Source organism: Xyrauchen texanus, chromosome 2, assembly GCF_025860055.1.
Source record: "Xyrauchen texanus isolate HMW12.3.18 chromosome 2, RBS_HiC_50CHRs, whole genome shotgun sequence".
NCBI classification, from domain to species: domain Eukaryota; kingdom Metazoa; phylum Chordata; class Actinopteri; order Cypriniformes; family Catostomidae; genus Xyrauchen; species Xyrauchen texanus.
In genome coordinates, this window is record NC_068277.1 from 28,712,805 (window position 1) to 28,735,708 (window position 22,904).

General features: G+C 37.6%; 1 protein-coding gene across 3 annotated transcripts in view; it reads right to left on the reverse strand.

Annotated features, from left to right (window-relative positions):
* The window catches only part of myo1ea (myosin IEa), a 79,680-nt gene that overhangs the window by 16,547 nt on the left and 40,229 nt on the right, over window positions 1-22,904 (reverse strand). For all 3 annotated transcript variants that reach the window (XM_052090549.1, XM_052090532.1, XM_052090541.1), the window contains exons 5-19: window positions 21,004-21,091; window positions 18,712-18,801; window positions 17,824-17,955; window positions 16,472-16,606; window positions 14,728-14,860; window positions 11,027-11,223; window positions 10,848-10,928; window positions 10,252-10,338; window positions 9,942-10,028; window positions 8,019-8,186; window positions 6,629-6,714; window positions 4,309-4,390; window positions 3,930-4,036; window positions 1,423-1,521; window positions 552-696 (exon numbers count right to left, since the gene is read on the reverse strand). In XM_052090549.1, coding sequence (XP_051946509.1) covers window positions 552-696; window positions 1,423-1,521; window positions 3,930-4,036; window positions 4,309-4,390; window positions 6,629-6,714; window positions 8,019-8,186; window positions 9,942-10,028; window positions 10,252-10,338; window positions 10,848-10,928; window positions 11,027-11,223; window positions 14,728-14,860; window positions 16,472-16,606; window positions 17,824-17,955; window positions 18,712-18,801; window positions 21,004-21,091 — 1,717 coding nt within the window. The remainder of the gene's footprint in view (window positions 1-551; window positions 697-1,422; window positions 1,522-3,929; window positions 4,037-4,308; window positions 4,391-6,628; window positions 6,715-8,018; window positions 8,187-9,941; window positions 10,029-10,251; window positions 10,339-10,847; window positions 10,929-11,026; window positions 11,224-14,727; window positions 14,861-16,471; window positions 16,607-17,823; window positions 17,956-18,711; window positions 18,802-21,003; window positions 21,092-22,904) is intronic.

Consider the following 22,904-nt stretch of genomic DNA (forward strand, 5'->3'; position numbering starts at 1 on the left):
AGAAAACGTATCGACTTTATCACAGTAAAATCATCTTAAAATGCATATTGTTTAGGTCTTGTGGCTATACTCCTAAAACAGTGAGTATTTTAATGTTTATAGATTGGCCCCATTCACTTCCATTGTAAGTGACTCACTGTAACCCGCAGTTTTTAAAGAAAAGACGAGTCAAAATATTATTTTGTGGTTACTAGCATTATATCACAAATGCTGTCGACTGAGCTTAATTTGTATTGTTAACTTAACTTACCGGAATATTCCTTTAAGTATATTTATTGCATTATATTATCTTTTCATAATTTTTAAATCAGCTATTTGCCTCCACTTGTTAATTTTTAATGTCCCTGCAGTGTGACAAATTAAAACATATTTGAGGATATTTGTATTGTTAAAATATTTTGTTTGGTACTTTGTAACTTTGCACTATTTTCATTGTCCACCGCTTCAAGTATTTTTCACCACAGACAGTTGAAACTGAATTTAAGATAAAATAACTAATGTGGTAGTTAGCAGACAGAAGAGCACTGTGAGAGACCCTCGTTAGATCTTACCGACTCTGGGGCTTTGATGAAAACTTTGGTGTGTCCAAGCTGATACTGGTCCTGGTCCATGTTTACAGAGTGCAGGAGGTGAAGCACACCCTGCTTCTCATCCCCGTGCCACGTCGGCCACGACTCCTTTGTCAGAATAGCGTACCTGAGACAAAGAAACAGAGTAGAGGAGGAAGTTTCATCAGTCTGTTGACAAGTTAGACAAATACACACCACACCTATGATCAAGGAAGATATATAGCTATCCCCTAATAAAATGAGTTCAGTGTGGAGTAAAAAAATATCTCTCACACCAATAAGAAGACATTTAAAATTAATACACCAATGGATGATTCAGGCTATTACTTTAAGTAAAATGGTAGTAACCCACTGAAACATGTGAAATAATAATGAGTTGAACCCTTAAACCAACAAAACGTACTGATGTCAACTTCAGCTTCAAGTCTCTACATTAACGTTGTCTCTTTTATATCTCCTGGGGTGTAGCATAAAGTGCTTCACAAGCACTGAGCTTGGTGTCTCAGTCTGTCAGCTGTACCTGCAAATCTCATCAGAGCTCTTATACTGAGCCAAGCAATGGCGCCTGTCCACCAAACACTGAGACAGAGAATGCAGAGGAAATGGTGCTTTAGATCTTTTTAAAGCGGACTATTGCCCCCATCTTGGAAGAGCAACCTAAATTAATCTACATAAAAACACACTTCCACTTCTCTGATCTCTCTTCTTTCTCTTTTGAAGCCATTCCTTGAGAATGTGGTGACATCTCATTGGACAACTATATCATAAAATGTAAGAATTTGGCCAGATGTGCTCTAGTCCCATGATGTTCAAGATCTCCCTGTGAGACTTTGAGGATGAGTTTGGTCTTTACCTGTTCAAGAACTTGTGGAAGAATCTTCTGTATGCATAGCCTGCACGCCTCACCCTAATATTCTCTTTCAGACCAAGATATTCCACCTGGTGCTTTACTCTTCAGAGAGAGAGAGAGAGAGAGAGAGAGGGGGGAGAGAGGGAGAGAGGGAAGGAAGGAAGGAAGGTTAATGTGTGCGGCAACAAGTCAAAAAGCCCCTTTACAGAAATTATCCTTAGCCCACGACAATGTAATGGCCAAATAAGGTATTTCTGGTAGTTTCCCCATTAGCCTCTTCAAAATAAAAATAAAAAGAATGAAGTGTGAGTGATAATTATACTGCCCAACATGAACAATGCTCACAAACCCTCATAACAGGAAGACCATTAGAACCTGAACAATACAACACACCGGATCTGAACTTTTCCAAATTTCATTACAAAAACAGTCAAGTAGGAAAACAGGCAGGAGAAGTAAGCAATAAAAGGTGAAAAAACTGTTGGGATAAAGGACAACCACACTGAGAAATAAAATCTGCTTCTATCCATTGTCATTTGGTTTCATTAACAGTTTTCTTAAACTGCACACGCCACTAAGAAGATTCTGATGTATTTTGGATAAAATACATCAAACAATCAGCTGAAGGTACATTGTCCCACTTATTACATGGCTACTAACCAAATAAATAAATACATGAACATAAATCATTGATTTGTGTTGAAATTATGTAATTTGAGAAAAATGAAATCACTGAACAGAAGAAAATAACCTTAAGTTCTTCTGGTGGTTTCTTTTTGTGAAAAAGACCGTCTGACTCCTCATTATTCAGACTATTACAAGACTACTTGCCAAATAAATGGACATGAAACATTGATTTGTGTTAAAATTCTGTAATTATGTGAGAAGAAAGCACAGAAATGTTGAAATCAACCTCTGGTTTGTGTCGGAGTTCTGGTGATGTTTATTTTGTGAAAAGAGAGTCTTCATTATCCAAGAGAAGTTTGAAACTCTCTCGCACTGTTTTTCATGCGACTCATATTGTCTCTGACCCCACAGACAAATGCCAGTTTCAGTGTTTGTGACTATTTATACAGCACGCTTCCTTATTATTCGAACTTTAATAAATGATGCATTAAATACAGTATATAATGCCACAGTGTTTCCTTTTTAGACGCTCTGACAGGCAAGTTTTGCTCGAGCGGAACACCAGTTACGGCTCCGCTTTATTTCACGACGACACTGCTTCTGTATTTACTTATTTAGCATTTTTGTATTATAATACTCTGCAATCTACAACACCATAATCTGTTTGGAGTGCATCTGGACTGTGAGCTGCTCTTTCTTCCTCTCCTCAATCAAGTGCTATCTGAAGTGCTGCTCTCCCGTGTCATTCGATTTCAAAAGATCAAATGACTATTTGACAACTAAAAATATTGTCAACAATTTTTAATTGTCGACGTTGTCGATACTGTCGACGAATCGTTTCAGTCCTATTGCCAAATAAACAAAAAAATGGACATGAAACACTTATTTGAGTTTAAAGTATTTTATTAGCTTACTTGAAGAGGTCGCACAGTGATCCGAGAGGCAGGAGAGAATGCTCGCAGGACCCGGATGTGTGGTCTGCTATGTGAATCTGCAGGTGTTACAGAGCAATATCGGACAAGATGCCGCCATTGACCAATCAGAATCGAGTATTCCAGACAGCCGTGTATAAGTGATTATCACACTAATTTCATATTAACACTCATACTGTTTACGTCTTGAGGCTATACTTTTGAAATAATAAATATTTTAATGTTCACATATAGGCCCCTGTTCACTTCCATTGTAAGTACCTCACTGGAACCCAGATTTGAGCTTTTTATCAAGAAAAGGAGGGACGAGTCAAAATTGTATTTTGTGGTAATCAACATTATGCCACAAATGCTGTTGATTTAGCTATTGAACCTGGAATATTCCATTAACTTACCTGATATATAGTATATTTGATGTTGTCTCGATATACAGTAGTCAACTGACAAGTAACTGACAAGTAAGCGTAAGTCTAATAAAATGTAATTTGAGGAACGTAATTTTAAAAGTGTTCTAACGTTATTGATTTTTCTGTCTGAGAGCAGCTCTCAGACAGAATAATCACATATGGACAAGTAAATATGTGAAAACTGATGAGCAGTATCAAATACACTGAATGCACGATAGTCCTAACTGTAGAGAGCACATCAAAATGAAGACAAAATCAAATCCCACACATTTTCGTCAATTTTGAAATCCTGGTCGGATGCTTTTTCAGGAGTGAAGAAGAGCGCATCACTGGGAAAAAGAGGACGTATGGTCACTCTACTTCAATGTTGTTTGTTGTAATACAATATACAGAGTATTGTTTTGATAGTGCCATAGAGCTGCTGTGTTTTTCAGGGAAATAAACCTACAAATGGCTTACACATTGAACTGGGATAAAAAAAGAAGGTATTTTAACATTAAATATATTACAGCAAATTAACTTTGCTAAAACAGTAGTCACTCACCTGCTCTCCTCCCAGTCTTTGGGCTTCTTTGTCTCATTGGGTTTGATACAGCGGATGTAGTGTGGTGTACACTTCATCAAAGTGCTCACCAGATCGTTGGCTTGTTTCTGTCATTAGTCAGACAGAGAAAGGACGTCAAGTGGCTAAAATAGTTTTAAATGACATATCTGTGCAAGACTGGCAAAAATCGTTAAATCATAAACCACAAATATTGCATTATTTGGCCTAATGTAACCTACTTTGTTGGACTGTGTATTTATCAGTTGAGAATCTGAGTTGAAAACTGAGAGAATCCACAGAGGTTAAGAGACCTACAAACAGCCTTTATTTTGGAGATAAACCTGATTGAGAGTGCTAAAAACAGCTTAGTTCAACTCACCTTGATTTTACTCCCTACAGTAGTGGGTCTGCCTTTCTTCTCAGCATTGAGGTTTTCCAAGAACAGGGCACGGATGAAAGGTCTATTGAAGAGAACCAAACCAGACAAGAATGATTCAGAGGTGGTGGAATGGGGACAGAGCTAGAATAATATAGCAGGAGAAATACAGACTGTAACAGACAGGAATGTTTTGAACTTGGGTCTCTCGACAATAGTCCAGGGTCACTTGAATTCCTGTGAGTCACAGTGCACATTGTTTTGGAGTTCATCATCACTAGGACAGGGCCAGAGTTTGAATACCTGTGGTTTTTTAATCTTTGGCATTTACTAAACGTTAGCCTCACTCATTCCTGAATTAACTTTTTTACTATGCATAAAGACTCAATTAAATCAAAACTGGAGTTTTGTGGCTTTAGTCCATATTTGCTAGCGTCGAGACCATCTATTAACTAGAGTACTCTTAAAAGTTAACAAAATTCACTTTTAGCACATACTATGCACATTTACAGTTTGTTTCTTAAAGGAAACAGAGTGAAAAACATTGATGATGCATCTTGCACTCATTGACGTATCCAATTTTTTCCCCAATAAAATAGCAACAACTTCAAACATCATTGGTTCTTGTGTCATGACGTTTGGTAATGAGACGATCAAGAACCAATGAGATCTGATGTTATAGACTTGTCGTCATATTTGATTTGGGCTCTGTATAGATTAACTGATTTGATTTGAGAGTGAATAACAACTTACATTTTGTGCTGTTCATCTTACAAAGAGATTGTGTGCCTTCAAAAGACTTGGCATACGACACAAAAGTCGCATGGTCTACTTTTATGACATTTTGGGTGCTTTTTAAGAAGTTTTAAAGGTGCACTCAGTAGCTTTTGTCTTTGTGTCATCTTGGACTTACACTGACACCTAGCGGCTTGGATGCAGCATCATATAAAATCAATAGTTTTTTGTTTCAGATGTCATTGCAGAAATGTAGTATTCACAGTCAGCCATGATTACTTTAATCAATGAGTGAAAGTTTCAAATAACAGGATGGTTAGTGAGATTAAGTGAGTAGTATTCGGCTGGTCAAATGATGCTAACATGGCAGCCCCCATGTGTGGACCATCTCCATGTAGAATAAAACAGCTTTTATAAGGTTAATTATGACTGCAGTCTTCAGTTTAATGTGAGTGGTCATGATTTAATATATTGCAAAAATACAATTCATGTCTTTAGGAGTTACATTTTTTAATGAGGAAAAAATTAAAGAGTGCACCTTTAAAGCGAGTCACTTTCAACTACTATTGCATGTAAATAAGTGCAACATTTAAAAAATATATATCCTTTTGTGTTTCACATAAGAAGGAAAGTCATATGGGTTTGGAATGACATAAGGGTAAATGACAGTGATAAGTACAGAATTTTGGGTGAACTGTTCCTTAAAGTACAGAGAGTTACTCCTGCTTTTATGTACAGTGGCATCAGTTAAATGAATAATGAAAATAGAGGTGAAAATCTATCACTTTAAAGCACTTTTCTCTCCTAAAATCTGAGCACATTATTTGTACCACTTCCACCTGTTAACAAGCTACTCAAGTTACATTCAATGGCATTTCTGTATAGTCTTACATCAGAACAAATCCACCGGTAGCATCAGTAGTTATCAGATGCCAACTGGACAAATCTGATTTAAATAATCTCCTAACCACAGCATGAGCATGCTTTGTTCTTAAACCTGTTAATAGGGTCAAAGGTCAGGGGGTGTAACTGCAGGACTACGTCTGCACAGATAGACAGGAAGCCCTGCTTTGTCACACAACTCAGAATTAAGATTTGGCTTTCCTTTTATCTTTCTTCTGTTCTTCGTATAAGACCTGCTTTCCGGTGCAAAGGAAGTTCCCATCTGAACTTGTGTGGGTGCGTATAAGTCTATGCATGTCAGCACGTGTCTCAACGCAGTCTGAAAGCCGACTCCCAGAAGGCTTCACTAAGGGCTGCTTACAATAAGGCTACAAGGAGACGGAGGGGACCATTTGCACAGATGGCTTCTGGGGCTCAATAGAGGCCCAGGAATACATAAAAGCAGGGGTAACTCTCTAGCCCGACTCCCGTGAGAGATAGAGGGCCTTTTGGACTCATAAATGATGACAACCCCCAGCACACAACCCACAGCACGATATAGGGTCCTCAGCTTTCAGCTGGCCTGATTATGCCTATGATTTACATATATTAAGACGTTCCAGGATGCTCTAAGTGTCTGTTACAGGCAGCTGTTGAAGACTCATAGACAGACTGGTGGCTGTTATGATGGATGTGTAACACTTACATTTCACTGCTCTGCATCAGTACGATCAGGTCAGTGAACAGCACATCCCTGTTCCTCTCACAGAAGCCCTCTGCATCATAGGACACCTGGAAAGACAGAACACACACACACACACACACACACACACACACACACACACACACACACACACACACACACACACACACACACACACACACACACACACACACACATGTTTGGTTTCCATGTTTTATGGGGACTTTCCATAGGCATAATGGTTTTTATACTGTACAAACTTTATATTCTATCCCCTAAACCTAACCCTACCCCTAAACCTAACCCTCACAGAAAAATTTCTGCATTTTTACATTTTCAAAAAACATAATTTAGTATGATTCATAAGCTGTTTTCCTCATGGGGACCGACAAAATGTCCCCACAACGTCAAACATTTCGGGTTTTACTATCCTTATGGGGACATATGGTCCCCACAAAGTGATAAATACACGCTCACACACACACACACACACACACACACACACACACACACACACACACACACACACACACACACACACACTTAGACAACTAATGAACAAAACAGTCTCTTGTGTTGATGTAGAGTTAGAACACTGGAACTCATGCATGCAAGTACTAATTGTCGATGAGTATAATCTTAATCAGTGGTTCTCAACTGGTGGGTCGCAAAAATAAACCACATTTCTGCCTTATAGGGTAAAGTATTGCTAAATGCAACTAATCAAATTCAACTAACCAACTGTATATAGTATTCATATATACTTAGAACAGCAAAAATAAATAGGCTTATCAACTTTTAAAAGGTTTAAAATTTGTTTATAATTTTAGGACTGTTTTCGGCCACCACTTGATGTCCAGAGTAAAATCTGTGTCCCGAAGCAAAACCAGTTGTGAACCCCTGATCATAATATCCCATTATTCACTTTTTCATATCTAAAAAGCCATGAAAAAGAAAGGCCCTCATGCATCAGAAATATTGGCTTGTATTCTGTGTATTGGTGCATTGAGTAAGAGTCCTAGAGGATATAGATGTCCATTTTATATCAGAATTTTCCTTTGTCTGTGGAGCGTGCTTATTATAAATCTAATTGTAGTGCAGGATATGGACGGGCCCTCCCTGCCTCCCCACAGAGCACGCCTCATTGAACATGGGGTATGTGGTTGGGTACCACACATACTGAACTACCTCTAGGCAACAAAGAGTAAATGAGAGACTGAAAATTAGAAATGTAGAGAAAGAAACAGTGAAAGACACACAGAAGAAATGAGAAGGAAATATTAAAAGCTATGAGGAAAAAAAAGGGAAAGGAAAACATTTAAATTTACTGCAGAAAATTGTGGGGAGGTTGATGAGAAGAGATAATGTGTGAGCCAGAAAGAGGTAAAAATACCTTGCCGGCATAATGGTGGATGATGAAGCCCTGGTTCCAGCTGTTAAAGTGCTCGTGGTTGTTGATCTGCATTCTAAGCTTCTGCAGCATGGTCTGGTCTGCGCCTTCACCCTTCGCATGCATTGTGGCACACACATCGTCCAGTATGCTCATGATGCCTGGAGGATTCTGAGAAAGGTAATTGAAAAACCCATATCTGTCATTGACTAATACATACTGCCATGTAATTGTATCCAATACATCCAATACATTTTGCCAAAATTAAGTTATGAAATCAGGTCTCTAAGACTATGATCTGTCAAGTTTGGCTCAACTATACTTCATTCAGAGAAAACGGATTCTGAAATTTGCATTAACTACAAAACACAGTTACCGCATTTTGCCTTTGTAGTGCAGCATACTAGTATCTGCAGTCGTTTTGGTAACACATTCTATGAAGCCCATATTTATAATGCATTGTAAAGGCATTATAAATGCATAATACTTAATTCATGATGTCTCATGATACACCTTTTAATAGGTTATAACTTCTCATAAATAATTGTAACAACAGTTATAATACATTATAAAATTTCCCCTATTCATAGCTATACTGTAGAGTATAATGCATTTTAACACAAGCAACATAACACTTTAATACAGCAGAAGCTAATAAAGTTAATCGTATAAGTGCTGTGTAGTGTAAAAAGTTAAAACGCTTTATGATGTGATCATATTATAAGTGGTCTTCACCTGCTTTAAGTAGTTACAAAAGCAATATCTTCTTATAAACAGCCATAACATAAACTTTTAACATACAATATATTACAAGTCAAACTTATATGATGGAAGCTATATAAGTAAAATAAGATATCTTTTACTCCTAAAGATATGATTTGTATTTTTGCAATATATTAAATCATGACCACTCACATTAAAATGAAGACTTCAGTCATATCGGCAACCTTATAAAAGCGGTTTTATTCTACATGGAGATGGTCCACACATGGGGGCTGCCATGTTAGCATCATTTGACCAGCCGAATACTACTCACTTACTCTCACTAACCGTCCTGTTATTTGACACATTCACTCAATGATTAAAGTAATCATGGATGACTGTGTATACTACATTTCTGCAATGACACCTGAAACTAAAAACTATTGATCTTATATGATGCTGCATCCAAGCTGCAATTATTGTAACATATCATAAGTACATAATACTTGAGGTTACAATTATTTATGAGAAGTTATAACATATTATAAGGTGTGTTGTAAGACATTATGAATTCAGTATAATGCATTTACAATGCATTATATATATGGGCTTCATAGAAAGAGTTACCAAAGCTTTTACTCCATATTTTACAGAACTTAAAACTACATTAATCTTTGATCAAAATGCTCACCCATAGGCCCCCTTTTTGAAATCATATCACGTGCATACACAGCTGCCGCCCATCTGACTGTATTGTAAGAATGTGTGTGCTAATGCCTTTCTGACCCAGCTGAGAGAATTCACTCGTCTTTATCTCTCTTTCTACTCAGAGTCCAAACCTGAAGGGAGTGAAAAGCTCCTACTGCACAGAAAACAGCTTGTAAATTTCAGTAGTGTGGCTCACAGAGGTATGAGGGACAGAGGCCTCTCATATAGAAGCACTTATGCACACACTGTCATACTGCTATGGATGGTTAAAGTTCTACCTTGTTGTGAATTTCATGGGTCTTTGTGTTTCATCTTTCTGCGGGAGGAGCTAATTGAATTAGGGGGCATATCAGCCAGTTTGAGGGCTGTAGACGGAGAGTCATTGGAAGAGAATAGAGGCTTGTGTGGATGTGAATCTGAACTCTTCCGTCTGACCAGATGGCAATATTTAAATGCATTCAGGACAGACAGATCAGCACAGGTGGATGTTTGATTTGGTAAGTTAGTGAAACTTACAATTTTGCTCTCAATGAGGTCACAGACAATCTTGTTGTTGAAGTACTCTATGGGAGTCCAGCGGATTCCTTCCTGTACATACTCCTCCTGAAGAGAGGAAAGAGTGAAAGCAGAGAAATGAAAACCAATGATTAATATACTAGGGTGGAGCAGAAGTGTATGCTTTATATCTCCCGAGAACTAGGTTAAGCGACTTAAATAACAAAAAGAAAAACAAGAAATCACAAATCAGTGTCATCACATATTTCAAGAACAGTAGATGTGTAAATCAATATATTAACAAAAATAACACCACTGAGGAAAGTGTTACCTGCTCGGCTTTAAGAGTCAACTCAATGAAAATCTGCTGCAGTTTTTCATTCACAAAGTTGATACAGAACTGTTCAAATCCATTTTTCTAAAAAAATTAAAAATAAAAATAAATTATAATAAAAAAATATTATAATACAATCATAATGCAACAACATTGTTATATACTCTATAGTATATAATTATGAACCCGACATGAACACTATTCATGTGACAAAATTCAATTATAGTGGTGACAAATATAAAACAAATAACATGCTAAATCAGGTGACAAAGCAGAAAACACAAACAATGATAACAACAACTTGCTGCCCAGGAATTCTGTTCTTCCATGGTTAACTGAATTGGAAGAGTCATAAACAGGTTCAAATTAAAAGGGTTGAAAGCCCTGTTATCCAGGTTATCCATCTTATGGAGGACAATCACTTTCAGATTAGTCAATCTCATTAATCTGTCCAGATAATTAAAAATCAGTCATCTCATTAGTTCGATTAGATAGCAACACATTCTGTTTTTTACACAACTACATCCAAAATAATAAGGTGATTACTGACAAAATAAAATGAAATTATAACTTAAATAAGATAATACACGCACCTGAAAAATCTCAAAGCCATAGATATCCAATACACCAACGTTTAGCTCTTGATGGTCCTTCACCATGGCTTTATTGATTGACTAAAAAAAACAAAAACAAAAAACACAGGAATGCATTCAGTACTTTTTCCTTCATTAACTACATTAACATTCCTGATCTAGATGCATATAGCTTGTACCTCTACCAGGTAGTCAAAAACTCGAGAGTGCAAAGCTTTAGAGAGAGCATCTCGTGTGAAACACGCCTGTTCCACATTCAACGTCACGTCAATGGACTCTGATTTCCCTCCCCACTTGCCATCCATTTTACGGCTAGTGAGTTTTTCTTTCAGGCGCAGCTGATCGATGCCCAACAGAAAGGAAGGAAATGCAAGAACTATGAGAAAAGGGCAAAAACAAAGAACAGTCAGGTAGAAATTTATATTTTTAACACAATGACTTAAAAGCAGTGGTTCTCTTAATTATTTTTTTTGGTATCGCCCCCTTTGAAACATAGACAATAAATTAATTGCCAACTAAAGTCTTCATCAGCCAAATAACAAAGGACAATGCATCTGTGTAGACTTGCGCAGTTAATTCAGAATTAACTCTTCATCTAAAAACTTTTATTCATTAGGTTGGCTTGAAAAAGCCAACCTATTGATCTACCATTTAAACTATTCTTCTTCTTCTGAGACCCATAATTTCTCAACAATACTCCTCTTAGAGCTTTTAAACTATATCCACCAAACTTGGGACATATCTATAGACTGTTCTGACTCGGTTTGCTCCATCTATTCTAACTGATCGTAATTACGGTATTCCTGTAGAGGACTTCCGAACAGGCTTGATTTTATATTCAATTCAAGATTTTTTAACTATACTAGAAAAGCTTTCAAGCTACATGTAAACAAACCATGTTAGACAGACTAGAAAAAACATATTAGAAACCTAATAACATGCTAGCAATAACTAGCATCATGCTAAAAACACTTAACTAAGTGCTAAAACATGCTAGTAACACATAGCTAAGTGCTAAACATGCTAGCAACACCTAGCTAAGTGCTAAAATGCTATCAACATGCTAAAACATGCTAGCAACCTGTAGGGAAGGGATAGAACCTGCTAGCAATACCTAGCTAAGTGTTATAACATGCTAGTGACATGCTAAAACGTGCTAGCAACACCTAGCTAAGTAACAAAAATGCTATTAACACCTAGCTAAAAGCTAACACATGCTAGCAATGCCTAGCCAAGTGCTAAAACTTGCTACATACATGCTAAAATATGCTACCATTGCTTAGCTAAGTGATAATACATGCTAGCAACATGCTAGAATATACTAGAAACACCAAGCTAATCTATCTATCTAGCCATCCATCCATCCATCCATCCATCTATCTATCTATCAATAAACTATAAACTGTTCCTGGTGCGCACCAGAACCGTCAGGCACAGGAACAGTCTTTCCCTCAGGCCATCCATCTCATGAACAGTTAAAACTTCCCCATTGAGCAATAATTATGTACAGTACACAGCTTAGTCCATTTATATTTATCCAACATTTCCTACCTCTTCTGCCATTACATTGAGCAATAATTATGTGCAATATACAGCTTAGTCTATTTATATTTATCCAACATATCCTAACTCTTCTGCCATTACATTGAGCAATAATTATGTGCAATATACAGCTTAGTCTATTTATATTTATCCAACATATCCTAACTCTTCTGCCATTACATTCCCTTGCTTCTGTAAAACAGATTTGTATTTGTACATATATATAATATAAGCATCTATATTTTTATTATCTCTGTCTTGTTGTTGTAGTACTGTTAGTGCTCTGGAAGCTTCTGTCACCTAGACAAATTCCTTGTATGTGGAAGATTGAAATTTGATTCTGAAATTTGATGAATCTCAATACCAATTCAACACAACAACAAAAACTAACACTAATTTGTTAATTAAGAAAACATTGTTTCAATTTAAATTAAAGACAAGCAAACAGTCAATAATAAAACAATAACAAATAAACAAATTACAAGTAATAGAAGCAAATATAAAACAATATTACAAAGAAATACACATTTAGAAAACAGTGCTTGAAGTTTTTCACAGCAGTATTATTCTATTCAGAATGAATTGTAGTGAAATGTGATATACAACTACTTATATTACTGGTCTTCACTGTATAATTATAATACATGAATACTTTTTAAACCAACTAAATCAATCCAGCCAAGAGAAGTATGCGGTTTTCTAGTTTTCTTGATATTATTGTTTGATTATTAAGGACATAGACAGCAGCAGAACTAGGCGGGATTACACAAGTCCGATATTTCGTTACAAATCCACTTTTTTGTAGCAGTAATTGCATTTACTTTAAACATAACGGGCTGCGTTTACATTACCTCCATTTTAATTTAATTTTTACGTGTATTTGAGTGTTTAGGCAAGAATGTGGCAATCTTTCACGACCACCAACCTCCACGCCCCCTATTCAGGGAGGAACCACTGAAAAGTTATAGTTCACCCAGAAATTTACATTCTGTCATCATTTATTCATGCTCATGTTGCTCCAAACCCATATAACTTTTTCCATGGAACACAAAAGGAAATGGTCACCATTCACTTTCATTGTATGGAAAAAATCTGTTATGAAAGGGAAAGGTAACTGAGGCTAACATTATGCCTAACATCTCCCATTGTGCTTCATGGGAGAAAGAAAGTCATAGCGATTTGGAAAAACATGAGGTTTAGTAAAATATGACAGAAAGTTTTAGTGTCATTTAAAAAAAAGAACTGATATGAACATGTCTGGTATTGATTAGCATACAACTCCAGATGTCTTAGGGGGTACATTCTACCAGATCTAAAATATATGAATGGTGCAAAGTTTGTGTGGTTAACCACAACAATAGATCTCCTCTGAAGAGAGGCACAGGTAAGATGAGAGTCATTGACAGCCCTGCAACTCACTTAATCTATGAAGCACCCCTCCCTGCCTCATCATCACTGACTCATCTCTTCAAAAAGGAAACCTCCCTCATTCAGCATCAGAAAGCGATTTACTCCGTCATACTCATTATTCAAATATAAGGGTGTGGAAGAACAGAGCGTACTATCCAGCTTTACAAAACAACTCAGCTATAAAAAGATCCAGGAGTGTCCATGGCTTTCAATAAAACTATTCTTACATGTTGTAATCAAAGACTTCCATTTAATCTAATCTTTGAATTTGCAATAGAACGTTTTCGCAACTGCACTCCTATACTCAGACTCGACATGGACCCGTATTGCACTTCATACACAACTCAATGGTCTCAAAGATGGTTTTGCCATAAGCAGGCAGCAGTGCGTTGTGCTGCGTGTGGTTTTAACATTGGTCAGCCAACACTAAATGTGTGAAAGCCGCTGGCGGCAGACAGGAAATAGGATTGGGGGCTGGTTGGGGGCAGAACAGGAAAGGCACAGATAAGCTTCGTCGGCTCCCAGCACAGCATGGCTTTATGCCACAGCAAACAGCTTCTGTCATTAAAATTCATTACTCCACCTGGAAGCTTTGGGAAACTTGGAGGGAAAGAGAGGAACTAGAGAGGTGGGCTGGACAATAGGAAGTTCTGCGTTTCACTGTGTAATTTTAGGCTATGATGTAATGAGCAGATACCAGGCACATAAACAGAGCCTTATTTTCTGGGGTAATTTAGTGTGGCAAGACAGCCTGGCATGAGACCTAAATTAACGCAAAGAAAGTATCTACAGTGCCACACCATAGTTCAAATGAGGACACCAAAAATAAAAGTTAAAAAACAAACAAAGCTACAAATACGCAAAATTACACTGAGCAGGATGCCAGGATTCAGAGGTGAGGTTTCGAAGGTCTTTTGATTGTACATACACTCATCATTTTCTACAGCAGCATAATTCCCGGCTTCCCTGAAGGCAATGTTCCCAAGGTGAAGAATTCCTGCCACAATCTGCAGCACCATGGTGCGATCTATCCCTGAGATACCAATCACATCCATGGCATGCTGGGGTCAAGGAGAAAGAGAGGAGAAACAGGAGGTTACAATAACTCTGTCTGAGAATATGGAAAATACACTGCTTGTACAATTATTAGGCAAATTGTATTCCTCAGGATTAATTTTATTGTTGAACAAACACAATTTTCTCAGTCAATCCAAAATGTTATTGAACCTCAAACCAGAATGTTTAACAAAGGAAAAGTGAGTTTTGTCTTTCTCAGGGGAATATATAATTGTGTGCAATTATTAGGCAACTATTAGTGTGCACAATTATTAAATTAAAATTAAATGTAAAAAATAATTTTTTATTTTATAATAATTTATTCTCAATTTTAACATTTTTAAGTAACACAAAATGACAATTAAATAAAAATGTTGGCCTTTCAAAAATATTAAGTGACCAATATAGCCACCCTTCTTTTCAATAACTGCCATGGGCCTTCCATCCATAGAGTCTGTCAGTTTCTTGATCTGTTCATTATCAACTTTTGCTGAAGCAGCATCCACAGCCTCCCAAATGCTGTTCAAAGAGGTGTATTGTCTTCCCTCACTTTAAATCTCACGTTTGAGAAGGGCCCACAAGTTCTCAATAGGATTTCAGGAAGTCAGGTGAGGAAGGGGCCAAGTCATTTTTGGGCATCTTTGAGGCCCTTGCTGGCTAGCAAATCAGTGGAGGACTTGGATGCATGTGATTGAGCATTGTCCTGCATAAAATTAATTGACTTATTGAATGCTGAGGACTTCTTCCTGTACCACTGCTTGAAGAAAGTACTTTAGGAGTTGAGTTTCAGTCCATCTTCAACTCGAAAAGGTACAACAAGCTCATCCTTAATGATAGCAGCCCATACCAGTACCCCTCCTCCACCTTGCTGGCACCTGACTCGAAGTGGTGCCCTGTGTCCATTAGTGATCCAGCCATGGGCCCATCCATCTGGTCCATCAAGATTCGCTCTCATTTCATCTGTCCATAAAACCTTTGAAAAATCTGTCTTCATGGATTTCTTTGCACAATCTTGATGCTTCAACTAGTGAATATATTCAGTGAGTTTCTGCCTTCTTGACCTAGGCCATGTCTCTGAGCACTTGACACCTTGTGCTTCTGGACACTCCAGGTAGTTAGCAGTTCTGGAATATGGTAGCATTAGAGGATAATGGGTTCCTGGTAGCTTCATGTTTAATTTCTTCTCAAGTCTTTTGCAGTTAATTTGCGCCTTTTCTTCTCCATGCATTTTTTGCGCCCCAGTTGACAACAAATGTTTGATTGTCCGGTGGTCACGCCTCAATAATTTAACTATTTTTTTAAGCTGCCTATAATTTAAGCTGCCTAATAATTATGCACACCTTGATATAAGGTGTTAGTCACTTTCACCACACCCTCCCTCATTACACAAATACATATCACCTGAAAATGATTGAATCCAATAAGCATTTAATTTCATATGGTTTGGAATTGAAAAATGTGCATGGAAATAATGATAAGATCAGAATACTCACTTGCCTAATAATTGTACACGCAATGTAGTTGGCATATTTGATCAGGCAAAAATTCACCGCTAAATGAGACTCCCAGGAAAACGGTGTCTAACTCAAATACAAAGCTGTCTATGTCACACTTACCATAGTTTCCTGGAAATCATGCTTGTCATTAATATCGTCAACCTTGTAGGAACCTGATTGGTTGAGGTAAGTGTAGTAATCCAGGTTGGTGATGCCCAAACTGCTTTTCTGGTCTGCACTTGCTCCCTCTATTAACTGCATATGGAAATAGAAGAATACATCACACAAAGTCTTCTTTCCTGATTAAATCTCTCTATTTTATTAAAACAATTAAAAGTAGTTCACTTGTACTAAACCCACAAGTCTTTCTCTTTTACATGGAACACAAAGATGATGGGTAACACTTTATAATAAAGGTCCATTTATTAACATTATTTAACAACATTGGTCCCACTTTCTATTAGGTGTCTTTAACTACTATGAACTAACATTAAAACACATACAATACAATGTATTTACTGTGTAACTACACTACTGTGTAATTCTCACAAGATTAACATTTGCTGCTACTGAGGTTGAGGTACTGTACGGGAAGGACTAGGGTAAGGGGTAGGAGTAGGGGTTATAGAAATGGTTGGGGTAGGGTTAGGGATAAGGGTTAGGTTAACAGTGTAACTACAGATTTCATTAAATGTCGGTACTTTAAATGCAGGTACAATGCAACAACATGTATGCACATAACAACTAGTAGTTAAAGACACCTACTCTGAAGCAGTTCCACAACATGGGTTAGCATTAACTTACAATGAGCGATATATTTACAGCATTTATAATTCTAACTCAATGTTAATTTCACCATATAGTAATAGATTTTTTAAGTCAAAAGTTGTATATGTTAACATTGTGAACTAACAATGTACAATTGTGTTTTTATTATCTAACATGAACAAAGATTAAAGATAAAACAAAGATTCAAAATACAATGTTTATTGTTAGTTCATGATACCTAAATAATGTTACCAGTGATGTTATACAGAATGTTAGCCTCGGTCATCATTCACTTTCATTGTATGGAGAGAAAAAAAAAAGATGAAATGAAAGTGAATGGTGACTGAGGCTAACATTCTGTATAACATCTCCTGGAAGAAAGAAAGTCAAACGATGTGGAACAATATGCAATTGAATAAATGAAGACAGAATTTTCATTTTTGGGTGAACTATCCCTTTAAGTTCTAGTAAGTCATTACAGGAAACTACTCAAACTGTCCAAACCTTTGAAACAGAAACAGACTCGTTAAGAGCAACCACACAACCTGCTTTTCAGTGCCAAATGGCACCATATTCTCTTTCCTGGATTTCACTGCAGTTATTATTCATTAAATTTTTCCTCATAATATAGTGTACTTATACTACCACTGGACACCGTGACATTTGGAAGAATCCCACATCAGCTCTTAGGTCCTCGTTCTCACCTGGTAGAAGATGTGGAAACTCCTCTCTCCAGGATTCCGCATCACAACCCGTGATTTTTCCAAAAGGAAGTTGGAGATTTTCCCACCATCTGGCTCACCACCGGAACTGAACTGAATCTCAAAGTATTTCCCCTGTCAGAGATGAATGTTAATGCACACACACATGATGGACTGCAGGTGTATGTGTATGCCCAGAGCTGACGGCAAGAGGAAATAACTTTACATATACACACACATTCAAACCTCTTCTCTATCATTTATACAGTATGTATTTCTCTATCTGAATACTGTATATGCGTTGCAGCTGTCCACAGTCAGCAGACATGCCCTGTCCAATTGTGTCACATCTAATCATTCTTCCTACAACTAAAAATACACCAAACCCAAAAGAACAAAAACAAAACTGACATTTCTATGTTTAGGAATCATGTGGCAGAACTGCAAGTAAATGTGGCATACAGGATTGTTTGTAATGGCTGCTTCGGTGTGTGATGCTTTCTAAGGGCAGTTTAGGACTTGTGGAATGCAGCCAAAAACAATTCTTAATTTTACAAAGTCTAAAGTTCAATTAAGCACATGTTTTTGGGTCAAAGCCCTAAGATCACATCACATTTAATGTTTGTACCAGTGGCCACAGTGGCTATACTTGTGCTTTCTTCTTATCCATTATAACTGATTTTATCCATTAATCCATTTGGCCCTTTGTTTCTTAACTTCTTGCTTGCTTTTATGTCTGTGTTTTTAAATTGGATAATGGCTCTGTTTATGTTGTTTCTAGAACAATTGTGGAACCCTCACAAAATTATCCTGAGGTTAAAATGCAGCAGAGTCATCTGCTGTTTGCTTTCCTCAATAAAATACATCTACAGGAAGATGTTCAATGCTTACAAATCGACTGGAGTTGTTGTTCCTCACTGTCTTAGCATTTCCAAAGGCCTCCAGCAGAGGATTGGACTGCAGAATGATGTCTTTGACATGCTGTGAGAGTATGTACAGGAGAGAAGGGGAAAAGTGAAATTTACATTAAGAACAGCATCTAGGCAGATCTGGAACTGGATCAGATTAGTAGAGAACATCCAACAAGCATTGAAAATACACGATACACACATAACCTGTACACATGCGTATCAATTGTCAGTATGTTCATACATTCCAAACACACATACAAGACTTTTTCAGGCCTGGAAATCAAAACGTTTTCTAGGGCCATGGGAACCCAGGCAGTAAAGGAGTACAATTTATGATGCCATTGTTTTAAGATTTGATTTTACATACACTCACTGAGCACTTTATTAAGAACACTATGGTCCTAATGAAGTTCCTGACGTGGTCTTTTGCTGTTGTAGCCCATCCACCTCAAGGTTCGATGTGCTGTGCATTCTAAGATGCTATTCTGTTCACTACAATTGTACAAAGGGGTTTTCTGAGTTACCATAGACTTTCTGTCAGCTCAAAGCAGTCTGGCCATTTTCTGTTGACCTCTCTCAGCCACAAGGCATTTCCGTCAACAGAACTGCCACTCACTGAATGTTTTTAGTTTTGGCACTTTTCTGAGTAAACTCTAGAGACTGTTGTGCATGAAAATCCCAGGAGATCAGCAGGTACAGAAATACTGAAATCAGCCCTTTGGCACAAACAATCATGCGACGGTCTAAATCACAGAAATCAAATTTTTCCCCTTTTTGATGGTTGATGTGATTATTAACTGAAGCACCTGGCCTGTCTCTGGATGATTTTATGCACTGTACTGCTGCCAAACAACTGGCTGATTATATAAATCGCATGAATAAGTAGGTGTACAGGTGTTCCTGAAAAAGTGCTCAGTGAGTGTATGTTATTGAAACATCAGCTTGGTAAAAATTTTGGAGATTTCTGTCTTTCTCCATACAAATAGCAATGTGCTGTACTTGCATGCCTAGAAATAAGCTGCCCAGTGACTTGCTCCAATAAGGATTTTGTTATGATGTAACATTAAGACCTTTTTTAATTTGCAAGGAACCATTTAGACAACTCCAAAACCCTCTACAGCGAAATATGGTTCTTAATAAGAAGAGGGTTCTTTGTTGAATTTAAATTATTGCAAAGAATAATAGAAGAAGCTTTCTTTTTACGAGTGTACCTGCACACACACAAGCCACAAAATATTTCACGAATACTATAACGCAAAGTCACATAGTCTGTGTAAACAAACAACAGCCAAGGGCTTGTTTGCATTAGAAACACCAGGATAAACAGGCATGAATCATTTGCAAATGGACAGAAGTACTGTAGGGTACCAAAATTAATGTCTGCGTAGACTAAAAGAAAAAAAATAGACAAACAGATGCAAAAGGGAGACAGACAGAGACATAGAAAGTTGGAGGAATGCCAGAGTAACACATCCCAGGTATCAGGATGCACCTTATAGCAATGGTGGTCATTTGAAGACAATACGGCATCATAGGAATCGGACAAAGCAAAGAAACTGAGGAGCATGCAGGACATATATGCTTACTGTTCCACTACAATACTCTGCTTTGTTCAATAGCACAGAACACATCCCTGCTGAAAAGACTAACATGGGTCACCAGTTACACTGTTTTTTTTTTATGTTGGTCACCAGCATGTCCCCACCAGGATTGTTAACTATCTTAGCGAGCAAGACATCTTTGCTCAAATACCTTCATCAGAAGCATTTTGGCTTGTAAATAGCATGGCTATGCTAGTTAACCAGCCAGACCAGCATACATTAGTCTGAACCAGCATGGAAATTCATGCTGGTGTTTTTAGCAGGGATGATGTAGCTTACCCTAATACCATCAAAACACAAGGCTCAGCTAGTTTATTTTGATACACAGGGAAACATGGTGGTTGTTCATTGCCAAACCAAAGTATATACTAATCAATAGAGGGTTTAATGCAATTAGATTAATGCAATCAACAATTGTCAGTCCACTGAACTCACTCACATGGTTGCTACAGGGGCTGAGGGGGGACTGTGAGGGACAGATGGCTGCTGGAGGGATGTGGGGGATAAAGGGAAGACCATGAGATATAGAGGTAGAATGACTGATGTGAGATGAGGTTAAGTTTATAACAGATGAGGATTCTTGTTTAATACCATATTAAGCCTTGTCTAAATCTGAAAGTGTCGGTGCATGTTAAAGGATTTTTCATTCTTTTTCGTTCTGCCGAGCTCACCTGTACTCTGGGACCTCCACCTGAAACTTTGGAAATGTAGCTCATGATGTACTTTGCTGCTACCGTTTTTCCTGCTCCACTCTCACCACTGAGAAAAACACAGAAAATGACAATAATAAGCATAGTTAATATTCATAATGTAAGGGGCATAAATACACTCCTACACAAAAATAAACAGAATATTATTGCTTTCTAAAGAAAAAAATCCTTAAAACTCCTGAAGAAAAAAATAGACTGTCACGATTGCATGACATGAATTTACACAAAAGCACAACATTTCTTTGGTCATTGAAAACAAGGAGCACATTATTAAAGAGCACAGAATTTTATAGCAACAAAATTAGGTTTTGAGATTTAATCTTTAGGACAAAAAAGGATTGATACATATAACCCCAACAGCATTTCATGTTTTAACAATTTGGTCGAAATGAGTTTTTATTGTCATCTTGTTTAAACACAAGCACATGAGGGTGTTAACAATCAAAACCAGACCATTGTGTACCCCCAAGCACAATACTACAATCTGCTCCGCCAGGGTCAGAGAGGGTTTAGTGTGATCTTTCTAGACTCTTTTCCCAATTAATACAGGTGCTTTCAAATGGCAAGCATCAATATTACTATTGCTTGTACTTTTCAAAATCTTTTCTTTGAGGTTCACTTATAATTAAGGTGGCCAGATGTCCAGTTTTTCCCAGGACAATCCCGTATTCATTTTAACACTTTTTCTAGTGTCCTGACTTATTCTGAAAAAGTATTTCCCCTCTCCTAAAATGTCTTAATCGCCTATATGGCTTTCTTAGTCACGTGAGAATTCTAATCAAAGGCAGCCAAGGATACGGCTTGTAAAACCAATACAATTATTTCAAATACGTGAGTGGATTACACTATCCAATCATAATCCCCTATCAATAGATGTCAGTTAGTGAACTGATTGAAGGGTCAGTTTGAAAGAGCACACAGATGAAATTGCGGCTAGAAATATATCAAGGAAGCATGCATGAACATTTAATGAGGATCTTCAAAAAGAGTTTACATTTCTATAAAATGAGTCACAGACAGAGCCTAGAAAAATTGAGGTGTGAGATTTGTGGAGCTCACTTTTCCATTGCCCATGGAGGCTGCACCGACATCGTGCCGCATGTTCATACAAAAAAGCATGTGGATGCTGCTAAAAGTAAGTGTGCCACACCAAGTGTTAGCGATTTTTTTGCAAAGCAAATTTCTGAATCTGACAAGGTGCATGCAAGTGACGGACTTTTGCTCATCATTCTGTTGTGCATGACCATAGCTTTGCACAGTCGTGACCTGAGAAAAGTCTTGCAGGTCAGGTTGTAGGAATAATCGATACCCTCTTACATTAAAAAGCAGTTGGATGCCCTGGTTGAAGCTGGTGACATGTGAGCGGAAAATTTCTTTTGTGCAGTGAGAAACATTTATTCAGCATCGGTGGATTACTTCCAATCTTGGAGCCGCTCATTGGAGTACACAGAAAAACTTGAGTGGGCCCTACTGAGAGACAACCCAGAGTGGAAAGACATTCAGAGCAGCCTCGAATACTCTCAGATTGATTGACGAAACAATGCTCTTTGATGAGAGGGCTTGTGCGAAAATCATTGTCACTCATCGCATCATTGAGTGGAACATGAACAAGACGGCCGTGTCTGAGAGATAGAAAGATGTTTTTCGTGAACTGGAGAGCAAGACCATCAACTCCAGAGTCTTAGCCAAGGTCGTGGAGTTTGTTTGTTTTATGTTTTATGCCCCATCTGCATCTGTGGCGCATGTGTTCTCAATGAACGCAGCATGGACAATGGATAAATCTCGACTCAGTCATGTAACAGTCATGAAGGCAACACTTTTCGTATGTCTTAATTTTAGACTGGATTGCTCTGCATTTTACG